The sequence below is a fragment of the Sturnira hondurensis genome, unplaced genomic scaffold (assembly GCF_014824575.4).
Source record: "Sturnira hondurensis isolate 20B ecotype Veracruz unplaced genomic scaffold, ASM1482457v3 Scaffold0004068, whole genome shotgun sequence".
Taxonomy (NCBI): domain Eukaryota; kingdom Metazoa; phylum Chordata; class Mammalia; order Chiroptera; family Phyllostomidae; genus Sturnira; species Sturnira hondurensis.
In genome coordinates this window covers 4,728,009-4,751,712 of record NW_028076699.1, presented here as the reverse complement: position 1 = coordinate 4,751,712, position 23,704 = coordinate 4,728,009, and the positions used below count along the sequence as shown (strand labels likewise).

At 42.8% G+C, this 23,704-nt stretch overlaps 1 protein-coding gene across 3 annotated transcripts in view; it reads left to right on the top strand.

Moving 5' to 3' along the window:
* Window positions 1-21,990, top strand: part of TCEANC2 (transcription elongation factor A N-terminal and central domain containing 2) — a 31,671-nt gene extending 9,681 nt beyond the window's left edge. For all 3 annotated transcript variants that reach the window (XM_037043203.1, XM_037043200.1, XM_037043201.1), the window contains exons 4-5: window positions 14,340-14,533; window positions 20,959-21,990. In XM_037043203.1, the coding sequence (XP_036899098.1) occupies window positions 14,340-14,533; window positions 20,959-21,147 (383 nt within the window). In that variant the 3' untranslated portion in view covers window positions 21,148-21,990. The remainder of the gene's footprint in view (window positions 1-14,339; window positions 14,534-20,958) is intronic.
* Window positions 21,991-23,704: the final 1,714 nt, after the last annotated feature.

Below are 23,704 nucleotides of genomic sequence, written 5' to 3'. Positions count from 1 at the left end.
CTGGGGAATTCAGAAACGGCTTCATGAAAGAGGTGACATTTCAGTTAAATCTTGAAAGAGGCTTGGCTTTTCTGTCTGGAGTAGAAATAACTTGCAAAGTATGGTAAATAAAAACAAAATGATAGCATCCCTTGCTGCTACGTCATTTGTCACAGCATTGGAGGTATTGAAAAGGTAAGTCAGGGCCTAGATTGAACTGCCATTTTACTGCAGTACCCACCTGTGAATGACATGCAAGGGAGGGCCACCATGTGTTCTTCAAGCTGCTCCCGACTCCCTGGGGAGTCCAGGGGAGTCATTCACAGCTGCTGTTCTTGCCCTCACACTGGTGCAGCCATTGCCTTCTCTGCCTCCCCTTGACCTCTTGTTCATGAGAAGCAGAAGAGAGAGCAGCTACATACTGGTGCGAACAGCTGGCAAGAGCTGTGTGAAATCCCCCAGAGAACCCCCTAGAGTCTTGAGAGTTGCACCCCTGTAATATAAACCAGAATCTGAGAAAATTAGATGCTTAAAGAACATAAAACCCTATCATTATAGCCAAGGAACTGCTCCCATCTGCTGGTGGATTTTCTCTTTATAGGTTGTGGTCACTAGAGGGCAATAAGACCATTCATATGAGCAGATAAGGTATTTCCACCAGTAGAGGGTACTAGTGATTAATATTTTATGACATGTATATATTTACATGTTTGTATGTGTCTGTTCATATTTAGGCACACACCACAGTTACTATTTATGATCAGATTTTAAATATCAACATAATAGGCTGGAATTATTCTACAAATACAGATCATGATAATTTTTTTAAATCATTTCTATTTGTTCTTTGAGTGTGCTTTTAAGAATGGGTGTGTCTGATCAGCGATTTCAATTCAAGAGTCATAATGAAACCACAACAAGGTGGCTTGACTTGGGAGGAACTGGAAACCATCCAACTTTTGCGTCTTTACCCTACCCCAAGCTTCCCTAAACCTGACGTAAGGGTTTCTTGATTTCTTTGTACTTACGACAATTGCTAAGCTCAAGATTCATTTGGATCATTGCCTGAACATGTTTACATTCTTCCACCTTTAGCCTCCTGCCTGTCCCTGTCCTGTGGGCTATAAGAGACAAATATTTACTGAGGGCCTTCTTTGTGCTAGGAACTGTGCCGGCATAATAATGGAGGCAGATATTTTGCACACCTCTTTGAAGCCTGCAGTCTAATGGAAGGACAGACATTTAACAAGACTGTTGGACAATGTGATGAATGCTCTGATGACCGGGAAAGTTAGTCTACGGAATATATGCGTTGGGAGTAGAGGAGAAGGTGCTGAAGAATGTGTCAGGCAGGAGGTATGTTATGTGAGCTCTACACAGGGCTGGAGGTGGGAGAGAACAGGATGCACTGCAGAAACTAAAACAAGTTTGATGTGTTTGACTTCAAGCTGGGGAGACAATCTGTACCAGATAGAGAAGGTTCTTTGTAAGCCATTCAGAACTTTTTGGTCTTAGCATGTGTATTAGATATCTATCCCTGTATAAAAATTACCCCCAAATTTAGCAGCTTGCCCTGGCTGGTGTAGCTTAGTGGATTAGGAACCAGCCTGCGAACTGCACGGTCACTGGTTCGATTCCGGGTAGGCCACCTGCCTGGGTTGCAGGATGGGTCCCAAGCTGGGACCATGTGAGAGTCAACCAGTTGATGTTTCTCTCCCTCTTTTTCTCCCTCCCTTTCCCTCTCTCTAAAAATAAATAAACAGTCTCTTTAAAAAATTTAGCAGCTTAAGTATTTTTATCTCACATAGTTTTTCTGAAAGTCAGGAATTGGAGAGCTGCTTATCTGGTGGTTCTGACTCACAGTCTCTTAGAGGTTCAGTCAAGCTGTTGGCTGTGGCTGTAGTCATCTGAAAGTTTGACCAGGGCTTAAGGATTGACTCAAAATGGCTCACTCCCAGGATTCAGGCAGGAGGCCTTAGTTCTTCAACACGCAGGCCTCTCTGTAGGGTGGCTCATGACATGGCAGCTGACGTTCTCCTGGACAGGTGATTCAAGAGGGAACAACCAAGGTGGAAGCTACAGTGTCTTTTATAACTAATGTCAGAAGTGACGTACCGTTGCTTCTCTCATACTCTGTTGGGCACACAGTCCACCCCGGTACAATTTGGGGGCAACTACACACATGTTATGAATACCAAGAGTTGGGGGTCATTGGGGGGTGTCTTGTAGAATGGCTCCCACAATATATATTTCTTTTTATTTAACTAAGATTTATTTTACTTCTTGGTCGTGCATGTTTCTGTTCATTTGTAGAAACTTTATAGCCATTTTCCCTTCAAAAGTACCTCTCTTTCATTCTATTTCTTTGTTCTGGGATCTATAATTAGAAGTATGTTCGACCTTTTATTTTTCATACCCCTTAGCTTATTTGTCATATATTTTTTATCTTCTTGTCTCTTGTCATGTCTTGAGCAGTTTCTTCAGATACAGATCTTCCAAATCACCAATTCTCTTTTAGCTGACTCTAATTTGCTATTTAATCTGTACATTGAGTTTTTTATCTCAAAAATTGTTTTTCATTTTTGTAAGTTTCATTTCTCCCTAAATCTGGCTCTTCTAAATATTATTTGTACATTCTTGTGATTGGGCCTCTTATTTCTTTAAACACTTACTGTGCAGTTCTTCTGTATTTCTCATCTGACTGTTCTCGCATGTGTAGTCCTCGGCAGTTTAAATCTGTCGTTTATTCTGCTGCCCTCCCGGTGTTTGTTGATTTTTAATTGTGAGACATTATTTTCCTTTAATCTGTGGGAATTGAGTGGGACTAAATTGGAGACGCTTCCCTCTAGAGGGGATTAGCTTCTTTTCTTTTTTTGTTTCTAGCGATAGTGACGGGTCCCCTCTGACCTGGAATCCTTTAGCAGACTTCTCAGGGGTCCCAGGTCGGCACGAGGGTCCCAGGATTAGCTCTCCCTCTTCACCACTGACCCGAAAATAAGTATTTTAGCAGTGTGGCTATCTGCATCAGCCCTTAGTTTAACCCCACCCTCCCTGAGCTGAACCCTTTAGCTTCTGCTTACATTATTTATTTATTTACTTACTTACTTATTTGCTTATTTATAGAGAGAGGGGGAGGGAGGGAGAGAGGGAGAGAAACATCAATATGCGGTTGCCTCTCATGCCCCCCAGGACCTGGCTTGCAACCCTTTAGTGCACAGGCTGGCACTCGGTCCATTGAACCACACCAGCCAGGGCTCTGCTTACATTTTTGAAGGAGGGAATGAGGTGGTTTTTAAAATCTAGATTCTAGTTTTACTGCAGTGAAAGGATAGCTTTAGTCCGTGATAAACCCTGAAACCCTAAAGGTAGTCGATGTAGTTCTGAACTGGAATGGGACTGGATTTTGAATGGAAGAGTGACATACACACATTAGCATTTTAGAAAAACATCATCTGGCTACCATGTGGAGGAAGTGTTGGAGAAAAGCAAACCTAGAAGCAGAAAGCCCAGTGAGGAAGCTACTAAACATCCGGTTGAGAAATGCGGGTAGCCTGGATGGGGTAGCAGTCATGGGGCTGGAGAAGTATAGTAAGAACCAAGAGACATACATGGAATAAAATCTTAAAGAACCAAGCCACAGATTGGATGTTGGGAATGAAGATAAAGGAGCGAAGGCTGAAGCCTAGATTTCTGTTATGGCCAAGTAGGTGTGTGGGAGCGCCACTCATTAAGATAGAGGACAGCAGGTTTGGAAGTGGGGAGATCAATAAATTCAGTTTTAGACTTACTGTGTTGGACATACCGTGGGACATCCAGGAGGAAATGTCCAAGAGAATGTTGGATGTACAGGCTAAAGCTAAGGAGAGACTCTAAGTATATACTTGGGAGTCATCGTCAACATATAGTTAGAAACTGAGGCAATGCAAATAGGTAAGCTTGCCCAGGAAGAGTATTTAAGAAAAGCATAGTCCAGGCTGGGTGGCTCCGTTGGTTGGAGCATCATCTCATACACCAACAGTTGCATGTTTGATCTCTGGTCAGGGCATATACCTAGGTTGCGAGTTCTACCCCTGGTTAGGGCACATATAGGAGGCAGCCAGTCGATGTTTCTCTCTCACATCAGTGTGTCTCTCTGTCCCTCAAATCAATAAATATATCCTTGGGTGAGGATTAAAAAAAACTTTTTTTTTAAACGAAGAAAAGCATAGAGCCAAATCCAAAATCCTGAAGCATACCAATATTTAGGAGACTTACCAGAGGAGACTGACAAGGTGTGATAAGGGGAACAGGAGAGAATGCTGTCTTGAAATGTGAAGGCGTGTTTCTAGGTCAGTGGCATTTGTTGTTCTCAAAGAGTCAAATATGTTAAAGTCTAAAAATTATACATTAGATTTTGCAAGTTAAAATCATAAATGATTTTGGTAAGGTCAAGGGCAGGGTTCAGGGCAGAAGGTTGAGGAATGAGAAGGTGGTAAGGAAATGAAACTGTGAAAATAATTCTTTCAAGAATTGAAAGAAAAAAGAGAGTAACATCAGAAAGGGAATGTGGGGTTGAAGGAAGTTGTCATTTTAAAATGGGAGAGATTCCAACCTGTTGACTGACAGATCTGTAGAAAGACCGTATCAGGAAGAATGCGGGATTGACTGGGGATGAGGAGGCCAAGACGCCTCTGTTCTGTGGCCACTCTTACCCTCTTCGCTGGTCCTTTCTGCCTTCAGACAGACACAAATCTTGCCCTTTAATTTATCTTTGCTATCTCTTACAGACACTTTGATTTTCTTCTTCCCTTTGTAGCCAGATTCCTTTAAAAATTATTAATAATCACAACTGCCATTTCTGTGCCTCCCATTCCTTCACTGAACGCTTTCCGTGCTGGCCCCGCCCACAACCACCCTTATTCTCTCCTAGGATACAGGTGGTTTCATTCCATCCAATCCAATAGTCTTGTTTCTCATCTTCCCAGAACCATGCATTTGAGACCATTGATTAATCTTTTTACTGTCAACATAAATGACACTGAACTTGTTGCCAGTTGGTTTTTTAATGTTTATTTCTTTCATAGCCCTTACCTGAGTTTGTAATTACTTATTTAATTGTTTACTTCTGTATTTTTCACTTAAATAGTAACCCTAGGCCAGCAGGACCATGCGACACACTGCAGTGGCATTTCACACTGGTATTTCCAGCGTTAGTGTGGCATATAGGTGGAGCGCAGGATGTATATATTCATTGAATGAATGAAAATGACAAGTTCGAATAAGAGTTTTCTCCATGGCTCTTTGTAGCTTTTTAGATTCCTGTTTCTTGTCTTTCTCTTTCTTCAGTCCCTGTTCTCTGTTTTCTAATGGGGAGCTTTTCCCTAAAACTCCAACCTCAGTCTTGCTGCCGCTTTAGAATATTTTCACAGAGAGCCTGTCCCCTCTCGAGCTTAACAGAGGCCTTAATTCAGACAGCTCTCGAGTGTGTAGCTCCTGTCCTGATTCCACTTTGAATCTTAGATTTTTAGAAATGCTGTTTCAATTTATATTCCTACCATTTTCTTAAAATCTTACTAATTAATATAGGCTAAAATAGGTTGTTTTCACTTGCTGCAGAGAATGAATTGTTTTCCATGTGTTCATTGGCACTTTGTTCTTTTTTTATGAATTGTTTATGTTCTTTGTCCGTTTACTATTGAGATCGTATAATTTTTGCTGTTTCTGTACTTTGTAAATGTCAGGTTCATAACACTTAATTCCATTTAGCTACCTACATTTATAAAGGAGGAAACAGACCCAGAGAGATGCAGTGACTTACCCAGGGCCACATAGTGAGTTAGCACCAGATATAACGAGAACCCAGGCCTCTTGGGACAGTGCTCTTTCCTGGTTAGCAGCAGACTGCCATTGTGCCCTGGACCCTCACCGTATGTGCCTGTATATTAGTGGACCATCTCTGTGGGTTCTGCCATCTGCTCAAACTCATGTCTTTTAAGCAGAATTTAGTGGCCTTTCGTGTGTACCTCAAATGCAAGGTTTCTCCTAGTATCCCCATTTTAGCAATGCCCCTAGCATTTTTCTCTGACTGGAACTTTGCAGGTAGAAATGTCTAGCGGTTAATCGGAGATGTGGGACTGAAGCTCACGTGAGAGATTTAAACTAAAAATACATATTTGGAAGTCATTTGCTTAATGTCACCTAAGTGGATGAATGCTAGGTAAAAAAAGATTAAAGGGCTAAGGGGTAGAACTAAGGGGTGGAGGATTCATGGTGGGGACGTGGGAAGAGGAGCTAGTAAAAGAGCAGAGGGAGTGTAATTAGAGGGAGAAGGGAACCAGGACTTCTGTACTGGAACGTGAAGGCCAAGGAGGAGAGTGGTTTAAGAGGCAAGGGAAATGCGTGGCCTCGCTGTTCTCATGTGGGCTGGGAAGTTGAGGGCCAGCCAGGAGAAAGCCTTTGGACGTGCCACTTAACGGGGACTCTGTGAGTGGGTACCTTTATTTTATTTTATTATTTTAAGATTTTACTTATTTATTTATAGAGAGAGGGGAAGGGAGAGAGAAAGCAAGGCAGAGAAACATCAATCAGTTGCCTCCCGCACGCCCCCAACTCGGGACCCAGTCCGCAACCCAGGCGCGTGTCCTGACTGGGAGTCAAACGGGCGACCCTTTGGTTTACAGGCTGGTGCTAATCCACTGAGCCACACCAGCCGGGGCTTAACGGGTTTTTTAAAAGAGATTTTTATTTGTTTATTTTTAGAGAGAGGGAAGCAGAGAGAGAGAGAAACATCGATCAGTTGCCTCTTGTATGCGACCTGACCAAGGACCAAACCTACAACCCAGGCCTGTGTCCTGACTGGGAACAGAACTGGTGACATTTTGCTTTGAGTGATGATACCCAACCCTCTGAGCCACACCAGTCAGGGCTGGATACCTTTATTTTAAAGGATACCAGTGAGCACAAGGTATCAAGTAGGTGGCTGATGAGGCAGCAGAGTGAAGCCTTGCACCCTCAACCTGGAGAGCAGGTGTGCCCCAGGTGCCCCACTTTGCAATGCTCTATATGCGAATATTCTTGGAAAAGTCTTGTGTCAATCATAGTGATCTGATTTCAGAGATGTCTTATTTTCATTTATGATTGATTAACAACAGGAAAACCTGTACTTACTAAGTGCTTTCCCAACTATGACCTCATTTGAACCACAAAACAATTTTGGAAGGTAATTGTTATTTTCTCTTCTTTACAAGTGGGAAAAGTGAGGCTTAGAGAGCTTAAAGTAACTTGTCCAGGTCAGAAAACCACATAGTAAGTGACAAAGCTAAGTGAGATATCCTTATACCACGTCATGCCACCTCCTGAAACCTAAAGATGCTCCTTTGTCCATGGCAAGCTTTTACTTGTCCTTCAAGATCCAGATGAAATATAATCTCTGTGAAGCTAAAAATGTTTGTTGAATGAACAAATTGAGTGGATGAGTGAGTGGGTGGGTGAATGGATAGATATGTGATTTGACTTGCCCAAGGTCACGGGAGAAGTTAATGGCAAGGACCTTTGGCCTTCTAGTCTTAACTTGTGTCGTAGATTCCTTCTTCATCAGCAATCCCCAAGTATGATAGGCTCTGTGTTCATTTTCTGTGTTTAATGCCATAACAAATTGCCATAAAATGGGTGTTTTAAAACACAGATTTATTATCTGGTGGTTGTGTGGGCCTCAGTGGGCTAACATCAAGGTGTTGGCAGGGCTGCGTTCCTTCTGGAGACTCAGGGAGAATCTTTCTTGCCTTCTCCAATTTCTAGAAGCCTCCCGTATTCCTTAGGTTGCGGTTCCCTTCCTGCATCTTCAGAGCTGGAGGGTTGAATTCTTCTCACACCTCATCTCTGACTCACCCTTTTCTCTCTTCTACCTTTAAGGTGTGTGAGTAGATGGGGCCCACCAATAATCCAGGCCGGTGGATAATCCAGGCTAGTCCACCCTAGCTCAGGGTCCTTAACCCTAATCACATCTGCAAAGTCCCCTTTTCCACGTATTTACAGGTTCTGTGGAATGGGGCATGGCTGTTTTGGGGGACCACTATTTTGCCTGCCATTAGCCCTCAAATGATGCCATGCTATTTCAGGTTCCCAAATCCTGTTCACTCCACTTCCTCTGTAAGTCCTGTCTCCTTGAGTCATTGTCAAGACCCAGGATGAGAATTTGCCTCTTTGCTGGTATTTCCTGGCCCTTTTCCTAGCTGAATTGCCTCCTCTGTCCCTTGATCCTCCGTGGAGTTCCCCTTTAAGTACTGTCTTAGTGCCTGTAACAGTTCCACAGTTTTGTCTCTAGGTGTCTTCTGTGCCTAGACCTACCTGGAGCTCCTTGAGTGCAGGGCTGCGGTTGGTCAACATTCTCCCCCAGTGTCTAGCACAGGGCCTGGTACATAATCTGGCATGTGGTAATGTTTATTAAATGAGTGAAAGATTGCTTCCTGCAGGGAATTTAGCTTAATGTGCCGGGATGCAGAAGCCCCCTACCCTTAAATCCAGGGGACTTGGCTAAGATCATAAGATCAGCCAGTTGCACTGCTTGCTTTAAAACAAACTTCATGGAGCAAATAATGACTTTCGCAGACCATTAACTTCTTTCATGTAGCTACTGACCAACTTGTGACCTTGGGGAAAGGTCATGGATCCTCATTTTTTTCAACCGAATCAGATGAAGGTAGAAGAGTGTTATCACCAGAGGCAGTAACCTGGGGTTAGAGCATGAACTCTGGAGCCAAACTGCCTACCTTTGAAACCTGGTGCTGCTGCTTACGTGCCGTGTCCTTCGCAAGTTCCTCAGGCTCTGTACCTGTACGATGGGGAACCACAGCAGCACCCACCTCATAGGGTTGTCCTGAGAATGAAGCGAGTTGAGGTGTGCAAAGCGTTCAGCACAGTGGTTAACTGGCATCATTACCGTTATCACGAAATTCCTTTTGTGGTCCAAAATGTATGATTTTTGCCTTGTTTTTGCTAGAAGAGGGTTCCCCAGACCTTGTCTCCCCTTCTCATTTCCTGCCCAGACCACCTTTCCTGCTGTCACTCTTCTTTGGAGACTCCTTCCGCTTGCTGACAAAGCTTGCATCTCGTTGAGCTCCTGTACAGCCCCGCCCATCCTGGGGTGGTTTTCTTGATATTGGCAGAGCCTGGGGACCACCAGTCTGGGTGGGGGTCCTGTGAGAGTTATCTGTGGGGTGTGCTGCCCCCTGCAGGCCGGGAGCTTTAAGCCCTGTGGCCACTTCACAAGGCCTGTTCTCTTCTGATATGGGAATACCAGGAAGGTAAACAGCGTGACCTCAGTAGAGCCTTACAGAGCGCTGCCTGTGGTCCAGTCCCTACTGACAGAGATACAGGGTGCGAGTGGTTAAGTGCAGGCCCTGGAGTCAAGCCATTTGCATTCAAACCCTGGCTTCCTCTCTTACTGTGAGACCTGGAGCTTGTTGCTTTGCTGACCTTCAGTTTCTCACTTGTAAAAAGAGATATAAAAATAGTATTTAATTCATTGCTTAGTTATAAAAACTGAATAACTCATATAAAATCTGGAGTAGTACGCAGGAAGAATTATTAGCAATGGGGAAGAATTACAAGCTTTTGATTTTCCCATCACCTTCGGATTCAGTTCTTCACAGTTTCATCCCATTGTTTTGTTCACATCTGGTGATTTTCCCAATCAGCTGCATCCGCATTCAAATGTTAGTACAAAGCCAATTTGAGAGCCAAGTGTAAATTTTTAAATTTAACTTTGATTCAGTCCAGCAAACATTTGTTGATTATTCTGTGCTAGGCACTATTCTGGGAGCTGGGGCTGTAATTTGGAGTAAGGTGCAGGTTCTGCCCTCCGGATGTTTGCAGTTTAGAAGGGAGGGCGAGCATTTAAACATTCCAGTCGAAGGGAACAGTGAGCGAAGGCACAGAAATGAGAAGCCCAGAGAGCCAGAACCAAAATGAGGATGTGCAAGCTGCTCTCAGTGGCTAGAGTGTGGTGCATGGAGATGAAGGGGCGGGAGGGCTGGGTGTGAGGGGAGGAAGGAAAGAGGGCGACCTGGTAAGAGGTAAGGCCAAAGAAGTTCAGGTCATCCAGAGCTCAAATGCTATACTTAAAAATTAATTTGAGGGCAGTGGAGAGAGCCACTGAAGGGTTTTTAGGTAAGGGAGTGATGTGATCAAATTGTGTTTTAAAAAGGTTATTTTTCACTTCGGGATAGAGAATAAACTGGAGAAGGCCANCAAAATGAGGATGTGCAAGCTGCTCTCAGTGGCTAGAGTGTGGTGCATGGAGATGAAGGGGCGGGAGGGCTGGGTGTGAGGGGAGGAAGGAAAGAGGGCGACCTGGTAAGAAGTAAGGCCAAAGAAGTTCAGGTCATCCAGAGCTCAAATGCTATACTTAAAAATTAATTTGAGGGCAGTGGAGAGAGCCACTGAAGGGTTTTTTGGTAAGGGAGTGATGTGATCAAATTGTGTTTTAAAAAGGTTATTTTTCACTTCGGGATAGAGAATAAACTGGAGAAGGCCAGACTGGGACCAAAGATTGCAATAGTAAATCATTTCGATAGGCCTATAGAGAGGTGACGGGGACCTGTACCAGGGCAGCAGTGAGGATGAAGAGGGAGCTGAAGAGGAAAAGGGAAAGGTACAAGAAATGCTAAGGAGCCTTACTTGGTGGGTGAATGGTGGTGCCATTGTGTGATAAGAAATACAGGAAGAGGGGGATAATAATTCATTTTCCATTGTGGAAATGTTGAGACCGAGATGTTGCAAAATAAGCACGTAGGGATGTCCAGTAGGGGACTGGATGTTTGGGTCTTGTGGTCAGTGTGAACCTTCGGGCTGGAAATGCATGTGTGGTGGTCCTCTGCCTGCAGGTGGTAGTTGGACCACAGGAATAGGTAGGGTTACTCAGGGAAGGCAGGCGGGGGAAGAAGAGAGGAGGCCACGGACAACACCCCAGCTGGGCTTCACAGATAAAGGCTGAGCAAGGCATATGCAGCCAGCAGAAGAGATAGAAAAGGAAGAGGGAAAGCAGTAACAGGTGGTGTCTCACGAGCAGTAGAAGAGAGTATGTCAGAAGGAGGAAGGCAGCGAGCGTGTCGGATGCCGTTGAAGGATCAAGTGACATCAGGATGGTGAGGGCCATTGGTTTGACAAGTAGAGGATTCTGTTTGAAAACTTCCGTGTCTTCAGTTCTCATACATAAAGCTAGGTCAACAGAGCCTCTTATGGGGAGAGAAAAAGATAAGCTAGGGACCACATAGAGAGCAGGGTCTGCGTTCCAGAGAAGCCCAAGTGTGAGCACCACTCGGTGCCCCACAGCCTGCACCACCAGGGCCGCTCACAGGTGAGCCAGCCCACAGGTCACAAACTGGGCCGAGCAGACACACACTCACGGTCCCACTTCTCAGAGGACACCCATGATGATTTCATTATAAATTCTTTTAGACCTTTCCCTCTGCGTATAAACACACACATGTGTTTATTACATAAATGTAATTTCTGTTATAAATTATGTAATAAATAAATATTGGCTCATACTGTGTCCGCTCTTCTGAGAATCTGTTTTCTTTTTCCACTTAACTGAATAATCACCTTTCCATATTGAATTATTCTAGTCTTTAATGGCTGCAAAATATTTATTGTTTGAACGGACTATAATTTATTTAACAAATTGGACTCTTAATGGTGAGCTTGTAAGTTGTTTTTAGCTTTTCACTGCCACACACAGTACCCGAATGAATTTTTTTTAACATAAATCTTCTTTGCACACCTTGGCAGGGTGAGAGTAGGTTAAATTCCAGGGACTGTGTCTTTTTCCTCTCTGTACCCTCAGGACCAGGCATAAAGAAGGTGTTTAGTACTAAGGTATTACAATGGCCTGAACTTAGCTCTCAAGGTCCTCCAGTGTCTCATTTATCTCTTTATTTTTAGCATCTATAACAGTGACCAACAAAAATGTGTTCGCTGAATGAATAATCGCAAGGATATGGAGACCTCTACTCAGAAAGCAAATGTTGAGTAGTGACCAGCTTTTGAGTGATGTGTGTGTTTCGGAAGCACCTCACTAAGCATTGCCGTCCAGTCCAGGAAGCACCTCGAGACACTCCACTCCCCTCTCCCGGTGAAGGCGTTGGTACATTCCTTTCTCTGGGCAGTAGGAGGCTAGGTGCCATTTCTAGGTAGATGATTGGCTAGATTGAGAAGTTAAAGACCCTCATTTTCCCTTTAGAGTTACATTTATTTTTCATCTGCAGGATGCTCATCACAGAACCGTAAAAGCAGGTACTTTTTCTCGTTCAGCCCTGTGTGACGAGTGCCCTGCGTAAGAGTGGGCCTTCCACAGATGTGCGGGGAGTGAAGGAGCCATTGGGTGTTGGCCTGCACAGTCGGCTAATGAGCTTTCCCCCAAATTTAAAGCCTTTTTCTGCTTTCCTTTGTTCAGTGATGATTCTTTTTATTATATATTAAATTCTTGTGTATAATACGGTCTATTTATGAACTTTTTAATTTAGTAGGGGTTTTTTTGGTGCTAGTCCATATAATTTTAATTATTGTTGCTTATAATATATTCTCATATTTTACAAAGCTACTTATACCTGATTTCTTTTTTCAAAATAATATTTTATATATTTACCCATTTATATTTCTATAAGTCTAGCAAGATAGGTTGTATTCTAATAAAAACAGCCCAGCCTATTAAGATTTTTTATTGAGATTATATTAAATTAACTTTAATATATTGGCATGACTTTACTAATTTTCTATTATATAATATGGTATTTTCCCCCTTGCATAAATATTTTAGTAAAAATAAGTTATTCTTCATACGAGCCCCTCATTCCACAACAGCTCTTGGACTCCTGCTCTCCCGCCCCCACCTCCTGCCACCATGCTTTCTGCTAGAGATGCAGACAGATGCACACGGCACAGCTCCTACCCTCAAGGAGCTCACTTTGCTGAACAGGAGAAATAACTGATCTAGTTGCAACTAATCATAATAATTATTGTGGTAAAGTCCAAGGAGCTAAAGAAGCACAGAGGAGGTGTAACAACCAAGACTAGGGGTATAAGGAAGACTTTCTAGAGGAAGGGACTCCCATACTGTGTCTTAAAGACAGAAGGGAAGTCAACCAGACGAAGTGGGAAGAAGGAGTATTCCAGGCAGACAGAATGTTTATCAGAGTGTATGTTCAAAGTAGAGACTTTCAAAATATTGGAGAGTTTTGGAGTTGCAAGTAGCTTCAGTATAGGATGACAGTGTGGTAGCTGGAAACGAAGCTGGAAAGTGGGTTGGAGGGTGGCACGTGATTGAAGGGACTTGGGTGACAAGCTGTGAATGTGGATACAGAATGGAAAGATTTAAGTGGAACAGTGAAATGGTCAGGTTTATGTTTTGGAAAAAGAAATCCCTAAAAGAGAAAATAATAAAGTGCAATAAAGGAAGGCTCTTCTGGCCCCTGTGGGAGACGGCCTTGAGGGGTTCCGAACATCACACGTGATAGTTTGGACTCAAGAGACTCTTAATCAGTAGAAGTCCTTGACCTTACCCCCTTTTTCACAAAGCCAGTGCTCTAGCTCCTGAGCTATGGTGCCAATTTATCCTTCTTTTTAAAAATGCCATTTACTGTTAGACCAGGTCTGTTGTTCTGTAGAATGTCCCACATTCTGGATTTGTGTGTTGCCTCATACTATATAACTTACCCAACTGCCTCTCATATTTTCTACAAACTAGAAGTCAGCTTTGGATGACTCATTGGATTCCAGTTCATCTTTTTAAGGAGAAGATGGTACAAGAATACTTCGTAGGTAGGGCTGTGCATTGCTTCCTGTGTCTGGTAGTCCCACTCTTGGGGATGCTGATTGATCAGTGGTTCAGGTTTGACAACGCCATTATAAATTTCCCCATCAACCTTTCATCCAGTGAGCTCATCTACTGAGGATTATCACCTTCGTGAATTCATTATGGGCAACAATTCTTTTTAATGTCAGTCTTTTCACATTTATTAGCTGAATAAAGAACATGCCCTCAGTAACTAGAGCTATTTGGTTTTCTGAAATACAGTATGTACCAAAAAGATAAGAAAAATGCTTAATTCATTTTCTTTTATTGCAATTTTTGGATTGTGGATTTGGTACCTTAGTTGTTCGGTTTTAAGTATCTGTTGATTGTTTCTGTTGTATGACTTACTACACTGTCTAGTCCAGTGATTATCTTGTAATCTTCATTTTCGAGAAATGGTTTTCCTTTTTCCAAGAGCCTCAGAAATTTTAGGTATGTATATTACTTGCTAAGTGTCATACACACTTCAGTCCATCTATCCTGTATTTTTCAGAAGACAGAACCTTTGGTTTCCCTTCTCTCCTTCCAGGTCACACTGTGAACAAGATGCGTCAACACTCAGACCCAGAGGTGGCTTGTCTTGCCAGAGAAGTTTACACTGAGTGGAGAACTTTCATTGAGAAACACGCGGATAGACCTTCTATCGAAGTCCGGAGTGATTCCAAAACTGAGACATTTAGGAAAAATGCCCAGAAATTACTCTCAGAAGCATTGGAATTGGAGGTAATGTCTGGTTGGAATGTGATTACTAGGAGATCTTGGTTAGATGAGCCTCACATTTCCATAATGAACTTTCATAGTCGTAATGCTGCAGATCTGTTTTTTTTTTTTCTTTAAGGGTCTGGATTTGTAATCATTCTGGGAGACAGTGCTGTAGAAAGGAACTGGCAAAACCTGGACTAAAACCCTGGCTCAAGCTGTGGCACCTTAGGCAAATCCCTTAACACTTCTGACACTTGATTTTTTATCTGTCAAATGATTATTATTCCTACCATCTAAGGTTATTGGAAAGAGCTAATGATCCATTTATACAAAAGAATAGTACAGTGCCTGGTGATTAGAAGTCACTTAGTGAACATTGTCTCCTTCCGTTTAAAATCCTTTCCCTTCCCACTGAAGCAAAAATTCTGGGGTAGACTCTGTTATGGAATATCAATGGCAAAATAAGTAACTTTTTTCCACATTCATACCTTTGGTTCTAAAACATATAATCAGTTGGCTAGACATAATTCCTATCATCTTCGTAGTCAACAGTTCAGCTGACGTTAGTGGTTCGGGATGCAGTGCTGGAGGGATTTTTGCTCACTAACAATAATATGAAACACCATCATCAGACAAATCTTACAGGTCAGTTTATACTCTGGAAAAATCAGACATGCAACATCTACATTTTTGTTTTTCTTAGGGTGTTCCTATTAAAGTTCCCTTAAGAATAATTTAATATTATTAATGAAAGAAGCAATTCGGAAGTCTGATTAAAATGCTAGATCTGTTACTATATTAAGTGAAAAAATATTTTAACCTTTCTATCTTAATTATGCATCCACAAAAGATAGGTGAATAGACTTGTGGTATATTATTTACTTTTTTAAAATAAAGTTTTGGGTCTTTTAATATAAACTTATGATAGAAAATGGGAAAAATATAGAAAGGAACAAGAAGGTCAGCATTGAACTTACCAACCCAGACATAATTATGTTAACATTTTGGTGCATTTTCTGTTTGGTAAATTATTAGAGCTTTTTAAATGAATGCTATAAAGTTATGATTATCCCACTATTAAGAGCCAATTATATGCTTAGTGTTCCATAGGATAGTTTTATTGATTATTTAAACATGGCAGAAAATTGACAGTTATTTACATTTGTGCTTTTTTTTAATCTTGATCAATATCAGTCAGTGTCATTTTGTATATTATTTTCTATATGTTTTTTTTTCATTTTTATAATTTTTAATGTTATTTGATAGTTCAGCAAATTGCTATGCTGCTAAGTTGGCTTACCTTTTCCTAAAGAAAACTTTAATATGAAAATTAAATCCTTGGAAGAAAGAAAAAATATGAAGATTATAAATCTAATTTTTCAGAATATTGATTAGCCAACAAGACTTGCTATTTGATATTTTAAATAAAGTTTATTTTTTAAATAAACCAAAATGATTACAGAAACATAGAGTGTGGGTATATAATGTGTAGTTAATGTGCTGGTAAATACCAGTTCCCTGTGGTATCTTTTTAAGTAAATGATAATAACGAAGCAGTGCTTGTAAGGATTAATGAGTGGTTTGCCTGCTATATTAAACTCCATAATAATTATCCTTTTAGTTTATCCATTAATTATCCTTTAAATGGCACATCAAGTGGTAAGCACTCAAGTGTTACAAAGCAAAGTTAAAAAAGTGATACATTCGTTAATGCTTTCCAATGTAATTGGAAAAAATACCAGATTAAGCATAGTTGAGTGGTTTTGTTCCCTAAGAGTAGATTTTAAAAATTAAAAGTATGCATCTTATTCTCTTCCTTGGCCAAGAAAAATATATATCAAATCTGTTTTTGTTGCATAAAACAGTATGGATAGTAATTTTATCAGTTTGATATGTCAGAGAATTATAAACACTTTTGCAGCAAAGTTAACTCCTAGCACCTATTATCTGAAACATTTCCATATTAGGATAAATCAGTGAGCCATCTAATCCAGTCGGTATCTAGTCTTTGACAATAACCAGCATTGAGTGCAGTCAGATCAGACATCTGATCTCAACAAATGTACTTCATCAGGCAGTAGTGAGTCGTTGGTAAGTTATTGACCCAATGGCTAAACAGCCTTTACAATCCCATCCTAATGTGTTTTTGTAAGTCTACTTATTACACTTTTGCAGAAAAATTGTTTTCATGCTCTTTGCTTTGGTCATGCTCTTTACTAGCGAAAACCGCAGATGAGGAGTATACACACACAGCCAAGTTGTCTCTTTATTACTATATGGATCTTGCTTTCCAAAGTCGTGGATTGCTTCCTTGTTCTTGGAGTAATGGAACAGATGAATGAAAGCTCCGTTGTTGAGACCCTGGCTCCATTCCCCTTTACTTTCTCCCTTCCAGATCTTCTTTGTTCTGCTCTGTCTTTTAGATCTTTCCTCTTATGAACATCCCCTGTGGTGTCATTCTCTTACTTCCCCTTCCTCATTATCCACTCTCCTCCCTACCTCATGGCCTGTGATCATTTTCCTATTATGTCATTAAAAAAAAAATGAACCCGATTCTCAAAGTGAGCCTGTATCATTAAGAGTTATGAAATGCTGGCTGGTTGGCCCAGTTGGTTGTCAGATGGTGCTAATGAGATCCAGGTCAGGGGTACGTCCCCATATGGAACTGTTAGTTTTTTCTTTTGTTTAATGGCTTCAGGCTGCACCTCTGGCTTTGACCAACTCTTTTATAAATGTATTTAAGTGGTCAGAAAGGAGTGTGGTTAGATATGTACAAATCCAATCATCCTATGTGCACTAAAACCCACACAAAGTTTGCTTCCAGTGGACATTCAATTCAACAAATGTTTAGTACTACTACTACTAGTGCCAGGGGAGAAAGCAAACATGAGTGCGCTGCACTCCCTGTCTTAAGAAAGCTTACTGTCTCCTGGCTGACAGCCTGTAAATGACTAATACAGGGCAAGATGAAATAGATCTGAAATAGTGGTACTAGCAAGTGGTGTAGACACACAAAGGACAGAAAGTGAAATCTGATGGGGGACTCTGGGAAGGTTTTATAGAAGAGGTGGCCATTGAACTGGCCTTTGCGGGAGGGGTAGGATTTTGCTAACTAGAAATACATATGAAATAGAAGCATTATATTTCACATTCTATTTTTTATCTACTACGTGTAGGATGTATTTGAAAGAGTAGGAACAGAGGGAGGTTACCTAGGGGGAAAAGGACATTCATTTAGCAAGTATTTACTGAGTTCTTAGCAAGAAATATCTGCTAGTACCTGTGCTGGGCATGGGGGGTTTAGAAAGGGATCCAACACAGTCTCATCCCTAGAGAGGCTCTCACAGTATTCTGAGGGAGATAGTTATAGTACAATGTAGGAAGTTCTGCACTTAAGGCACGCATGGGAAGAAGGCCTTGTTCCCTTTTTCTAAAGGGCTTACAGATGTGGTAGACATCACTAATTGATTAGAGCACCATTCCCCACTGAGGCCAGAATCCTTGATGGAGACAGCTCTAGGTGGTCATGTTTTAGATCTTCTCCCAGTGATAGCCAGTTCGTCCAGGATTGGACAACTGAGTAACTCACGGGTACAAACAGGGAAGGCAAATCAAATTCTGTCTCTAAGAAATGCAAACTAGGAAATACTAAGAAAACAATAGTGGGAGTGTTAAAACAGAAAGGATGTTGGAGGAGTGATGAGGAAGCGGAAGCCGTGGGTAGAGATGGTAGAATATGGAGAGAGACTATGGCAGTTAGAATTGATACTGAAGCACGCAGAGAAGAGCAAAAACCTGTGAGGAAGAGGAGTGCAGGCAGATCTTGAGAGACCAAGAAGGCATGTGGTCCCTAAATAAATCTGTATGTTTTTTAATGGCATTCCTAGTCCCATTCCTACAGTTGCATTGCACAGCAAAACCCCTTTTTCTTGAGGTTTCAGTGAGACTGTGGTCCTTTAGATCAGTCCCAAGGGCTTACCTAAGTCACGAGGTTAGGACCTATTGGAAAGAACCCAGTAACTTGGCGGGGGGCCGGGGGTTATCCAAAGGCAGTTATAAGATAGGCATTCTTCACTTTGTGCAATGAACTTGCTGTACACAAGGGTACATGATGAATCATTTTCCCATATAATTTACATTTTAATATCACTGGTGTTTTTCTTCCTTTCTTCATTCTGATTGGCCTTCATGTAACAGGAAGATGTGAGAACTATTAGATACTCGCTCCCTGTTCCCGCCACATGGTGGGGAGAACACCTCTTCCACTACCCCACAGCTGTGTGTGGGTACATGCCGTCTCCTTCCCGGACCGTGAGGTACTGGAGGGTCGGGGTCGGGTCTCTTCTGCCCAGTCTCCACACTCCCCAGATCAGGCCAGGCTCAGCCTAGCAACTCAGTGACTATTTGCTAAGTGAAATAATGTATGTATGAGTATCCAGTTCAGTGAACTCCAGGGCACCCTACAAGTTCTTTTTTATTTTATATATATAGTACAATTGGATGGAATGGTCACAACCTGTGTTTCAAATGCATGTATATATACTATTTTCTCCCCAAACAACTGCTCTCCTCAAAAATTTTTTTAAAAAACACTTTTTTCTTGACTGCTAAACTAAGTGAATCTCTAACAGTCAGTGGCTAGCCATCCTCACACTGGACTGAGGAGCCTGTCTGGCATGTGTTTCTGGACAGATGCTGGGCAGCCAGCCAGCCAGCCTCCCAGCCCCCAGCAGTAATCTGCCACCAGGGCTGCCTCAGGCCAGGGGCTAGGTCAGTGCCCGCCCAGGAGGCCATGAAAAGCTTGAGGAGCCTGGGTTCTGGACAGCCGTGGTGCCAAGTCCACTCACTCCAGCACAGCCTAGGTGGTCAGTCAGTCATCCGGACCATGCACTTCCCTGAACATCTTCTGTCTGCTGTACTTAGGCAGATGTCTGGGCCTGGGCGTTCATCCTGTCTTTCTCTCTCAGTTCTATTCTGCTCCCTGCTTTCTTCCAAAAGAAATTTGGTCCTTATTTCTCCCAAATTTCTTTTCTCTATTTGTTTTGGTCTGTCTGTTCCTTATATTAGGATATTTTATTAAATGTCAGATGATCCTTTTTTACTTTTGGTGCATTTTATTCTTAAACTTTTTGTTTTAAACAACAGTGCAATATATACATAGCAAAAGTGCACAGAAGGTATACGTACTGGTCAGTGAGTTTATCACACAGCAGATGCTCACGTTACCCAGCCAGATCCTGCCCTCCTGGCTTGGGGTCCTCTGCTATACCCCCGTGTCCCAGCATGCATTTCCGGCCTCTTTCCTAGCATTCAGTGCTCTTATACTCCCAGTTCCTTACCTGTTTCTTACTGGACTGTGCCCTCCATGGAGTCAAAGACTGCACTAGCCTTATTCACTGCTTTTTGCTTTTTAGCTAAGTTTCGACATACAAATTGGAATGTGTTTCCTAGGCGTTTCCAAGTGTACCTTGCTGAGGGAACACATACTGTGCGGAGGCACAGAGGTATGTGAAAGCAGCTTAGCGGGCTCATGCTGGGCGGCGCTGGGGACTGAGGAAGGAGGGAGGGAATAGTGAGGAGTGAGCCTGGAAAGAAAGATAGGGTGGAGGGGCTCCCTGACCAGCAGCGCAGCCTGACCCGGATCCAGACCATGTGGACAAAGTTCCAGATCTGTCCTCCTACTTTAATTACATCTGTGGCCTTAGGAGGACTTGGGCCTGAGCCAGACAGCGCCGGAATTGCCACAGGTCGCACCCCCTAGGCCTGCTCTGCTTAGCTGACCCTGCAGACTTCTCTCCGAACTTCACTGGTCTCTCAGGATGTTGAGGAGGCAGTATGGTGAAAAGGAAGAAACATGAACTTTGGAGTTGGGGCTCCAGGTCAGAGTCCCAGCTCTGCCTATTAGCAGTTGTAAGCCCTTGAACTTTTTACCTTTGAACCCATTTCCTCATCTGTAAAATGAGAGAATAGGAGTTGTGATCGGTAAATGTGAAAAGTGATTTACAAACTGCTCTACACACATATTAGGATTCAGATCCAGTGCTTCTGAAATGCAGTAAGGGGTTAAAAGGCACTTTTAAAACAACCCCCCCCAAAAAAGTATAAACTGTTATACTGATTTATTGCCCTTGGTCTTCGTTTCCTGGTTGGTAAAGTGCAGGGCCCAGTACCCGTTGCTTAGTTCAGGCCAGTTTCCTGTTATAATGGCAAATATTACCACCCGGCAGGGGTTGTGAATGAGGTCCCTGTCACAAAGCACATGGCCTTGTTCCTTAATTGCCAGGGTGGAATTAATTTGCTCTTCCTGTTTCTCTTGTGACAGGAAGTAGATGTCCTTGAATTTCAGTTGATTAATGGGAGCCTCTGAGCAGAGTGTTCCAGCCTCTCTTGTTTTTTAATCCGTATGCAATGTAAGGCCCTAATTTGATAATTTTGCTGTTTTTTAGATGGATCACCTACTGGTTGAAAATATTGAGCGGGAAACCTTTCATCTCTGCTCCCGCCTCATTAATGGGCCGTACAGGCGGACGGTGAGAGCCCTGGTCTTCACATTAAAGCACCGAGCTGAAATCCGGGCTCAGGTGAAGAACGGCACGCTGCCAGTCGGCACGTTTGTACAGACCCACAGAAAATGACCCGAGGACAGTTCTAACCCTGGGCTCGGCGGAAAAGAAAACGGCCCCCACCCCCCCTCCGCCATTCAAAGACTCTTTTGAGTTTGGGTGATGGCTGATGCTGGCTGCGCTAAATTTTCCCATGGTGCCGTTCCTTCAGACAGAGGACGCAGAGAGCCCTGGGAGACGCGCCTGCAGGAAATGCTTCATTAGCTGTAGCGCACCGGCGCTGCCTCGCAGGATGCGCGCTGGCTGTCACTGGGAAGCCAGGGCCGTGTGGCTGCCATCACCCAACACAGCAAAAGGGGACGGATTTCACTGTGAGTATGCCAAGGACACCTCCAAACTTCCCCCACGTCAGGCAGATGAAGTTACTGCTTTATTTCGCCACCCTGCAGGTAACTGAAACTCAATTACTGCTGCCGCTCACTTGGTTCCGTCCCCCCGAGTTTAGACAGCTCTGGTGCCTCTCAGAACTCCCCCGTCTGTTCTCTCCGCTCTACCCCAGGGGTGAGCCTGCCGCAGCCAGCCAGCTACCCCTTCTTTGCAGAACTCACTTATCTGAACGTCTCAGCTCTCTCCGGAAAACCTTCTGTGTGGGTCTCCGGAGCCCCCATGCTGAGGCTCCTAATGAAGAACTGACTTGAAGCATCTCCACACCTTGGGGTTTATTGGAATACGTTGCCTCTCTCGGTTTAGGGCCCCGTAGAAGATACATAATGAAATCCCTCTTGAAATGAATTACTGTAGTAGAAATATTACATACATATATATTTTAAAATGAAATATCTCTATATAGTTCTGCTTGAACAATTATGTAAATGATATTTGCCTTTTTTTAAAGTAATAATAAAGTGGGACTTTTCCCCAAAACAAAAGATATGGCTTGTTCATTGAAAAGGGCTTTGTGTTGAGAAAAAGTATAGTTGGTAAACGTGAAGAATGATTGGATGAGAATCTGAGATAGCAAGATCCAAGGAAAGTGTATTAGGTTAGGGGAGACTGGCACATGTTTGTAATCTGAAAAGGCAGAGCTAATAAAAAAGGAGAGGTTTAAAATAAGAAAGACGATGGGTTAAAAAAAAGCAAGGACAGAGAGGAAGGGACTAACGTTGTCTACCCTCCAAGTGCTAGATAATTCACTAGCATTTACATTGATCTTACACAGTTTTTTGAATCCTGTTTAATCTTCTCATCTGTTCTGTTAGTAGGTATTATTTCAGGTTTTTTAGGTTTCTTCATTTGTTCAGCAACCATTTAGTGAGCGCCCATTCCACGAGGTACTGTGGATGCCTGGCAGGAATTGTAGATGAGACCCCGAGGCTCACCACGCAGAAGCATCTTGTTCAGTTTTCCACTGCCAGGAAGTGCTGGAGCCAGAATAATAATTAGACACCCCCCATGTGCTCGGCACTGTGATAGACATTTTAATAATAATAATACTAACAACATCCCACTAAAGATGAGAAAAGGGAGGCTCAGAATGTTTAGTCACTTACTCAGGGTCACACAGCTAGTGAATGGCAGAGCTCAGATTCAAAACCCAGGTCTATTTGACTGGATTCCATCTCCCTGGTTGATTTCATTTACTCTCATGGTTACATGAGGGTGATACTCTAATTTGCATCTTCAGACCGTGCCTGGTCCCTGAACTTCAGATGGCATCTCAGAATATAACATGTCTTCTCTCACTTGGCAATACTGGCAACCCAGGCACTCTAGCCAGGACCCTGGGGGTCACCTACACACCGCCTCTCCTACCCTGACCCAGTCAAGTCCTAGAGGTTTACTTCTCACATATATTCAGAATCTCCATCCGTAGGGCCACTTTAGGACTTGGCCCTGTGTGGCCCAGATTGACCACAGGGCTTCCTAACTAGTCCCTTCACATCCGGGCTTAGCCTCTTCAAATCCACCTCTCCGTGCTGGAAACAAGTGACATGTCAACACCGAAAGTCCCACCACATCACCTCCCCGCCCCAAGCATTTTCTCATGCTATTGTGTCTCTCTGAAGTGCCCCTCTACCTAATTCCCTCTCCTGCCCCTGCTGCGGTATCCTGTATATGGTTCTGTACCTACACACATGTTCTGTGGCTGTGCTTGTGATTCTGTCTCCCCATTAGATTGTAACAAAAACTCATAGCACAACATCACAGTGGTTACCAGAGGAGGGAAGGGAGGGCAGGGGGAAGAAAAAGAGGTTAAAGGGGGTCAGAGACGTGGTGATAGGAGGAGACTAGACATGGGGTGGTAAGCACACAGTGCAATACACATGATGTTTTATAGAATTGTACACCTGCAACTTATATAGTGTTAGTAACTGATGTTACCCCAGTAAATTTCACTAAATTTACAAAAATAATTTAAGCTTCATGAAAGCAGTGTCTCCATTTTGTTCCTTGCTTTATCTCCAGTGTCTAGAATAAAGCTTGGCACAAACTTGTTCTCCATAACTGTTGAATAGTTGAATGACTGGTCTTGGGTGCACAGAAAAAGCATCTAATCCAATCAAGTAATACTACCTGGAGGAGGTGATACCTGTATGCAACAAGTCTTAAAGGGCAGAAGTAGTTAATT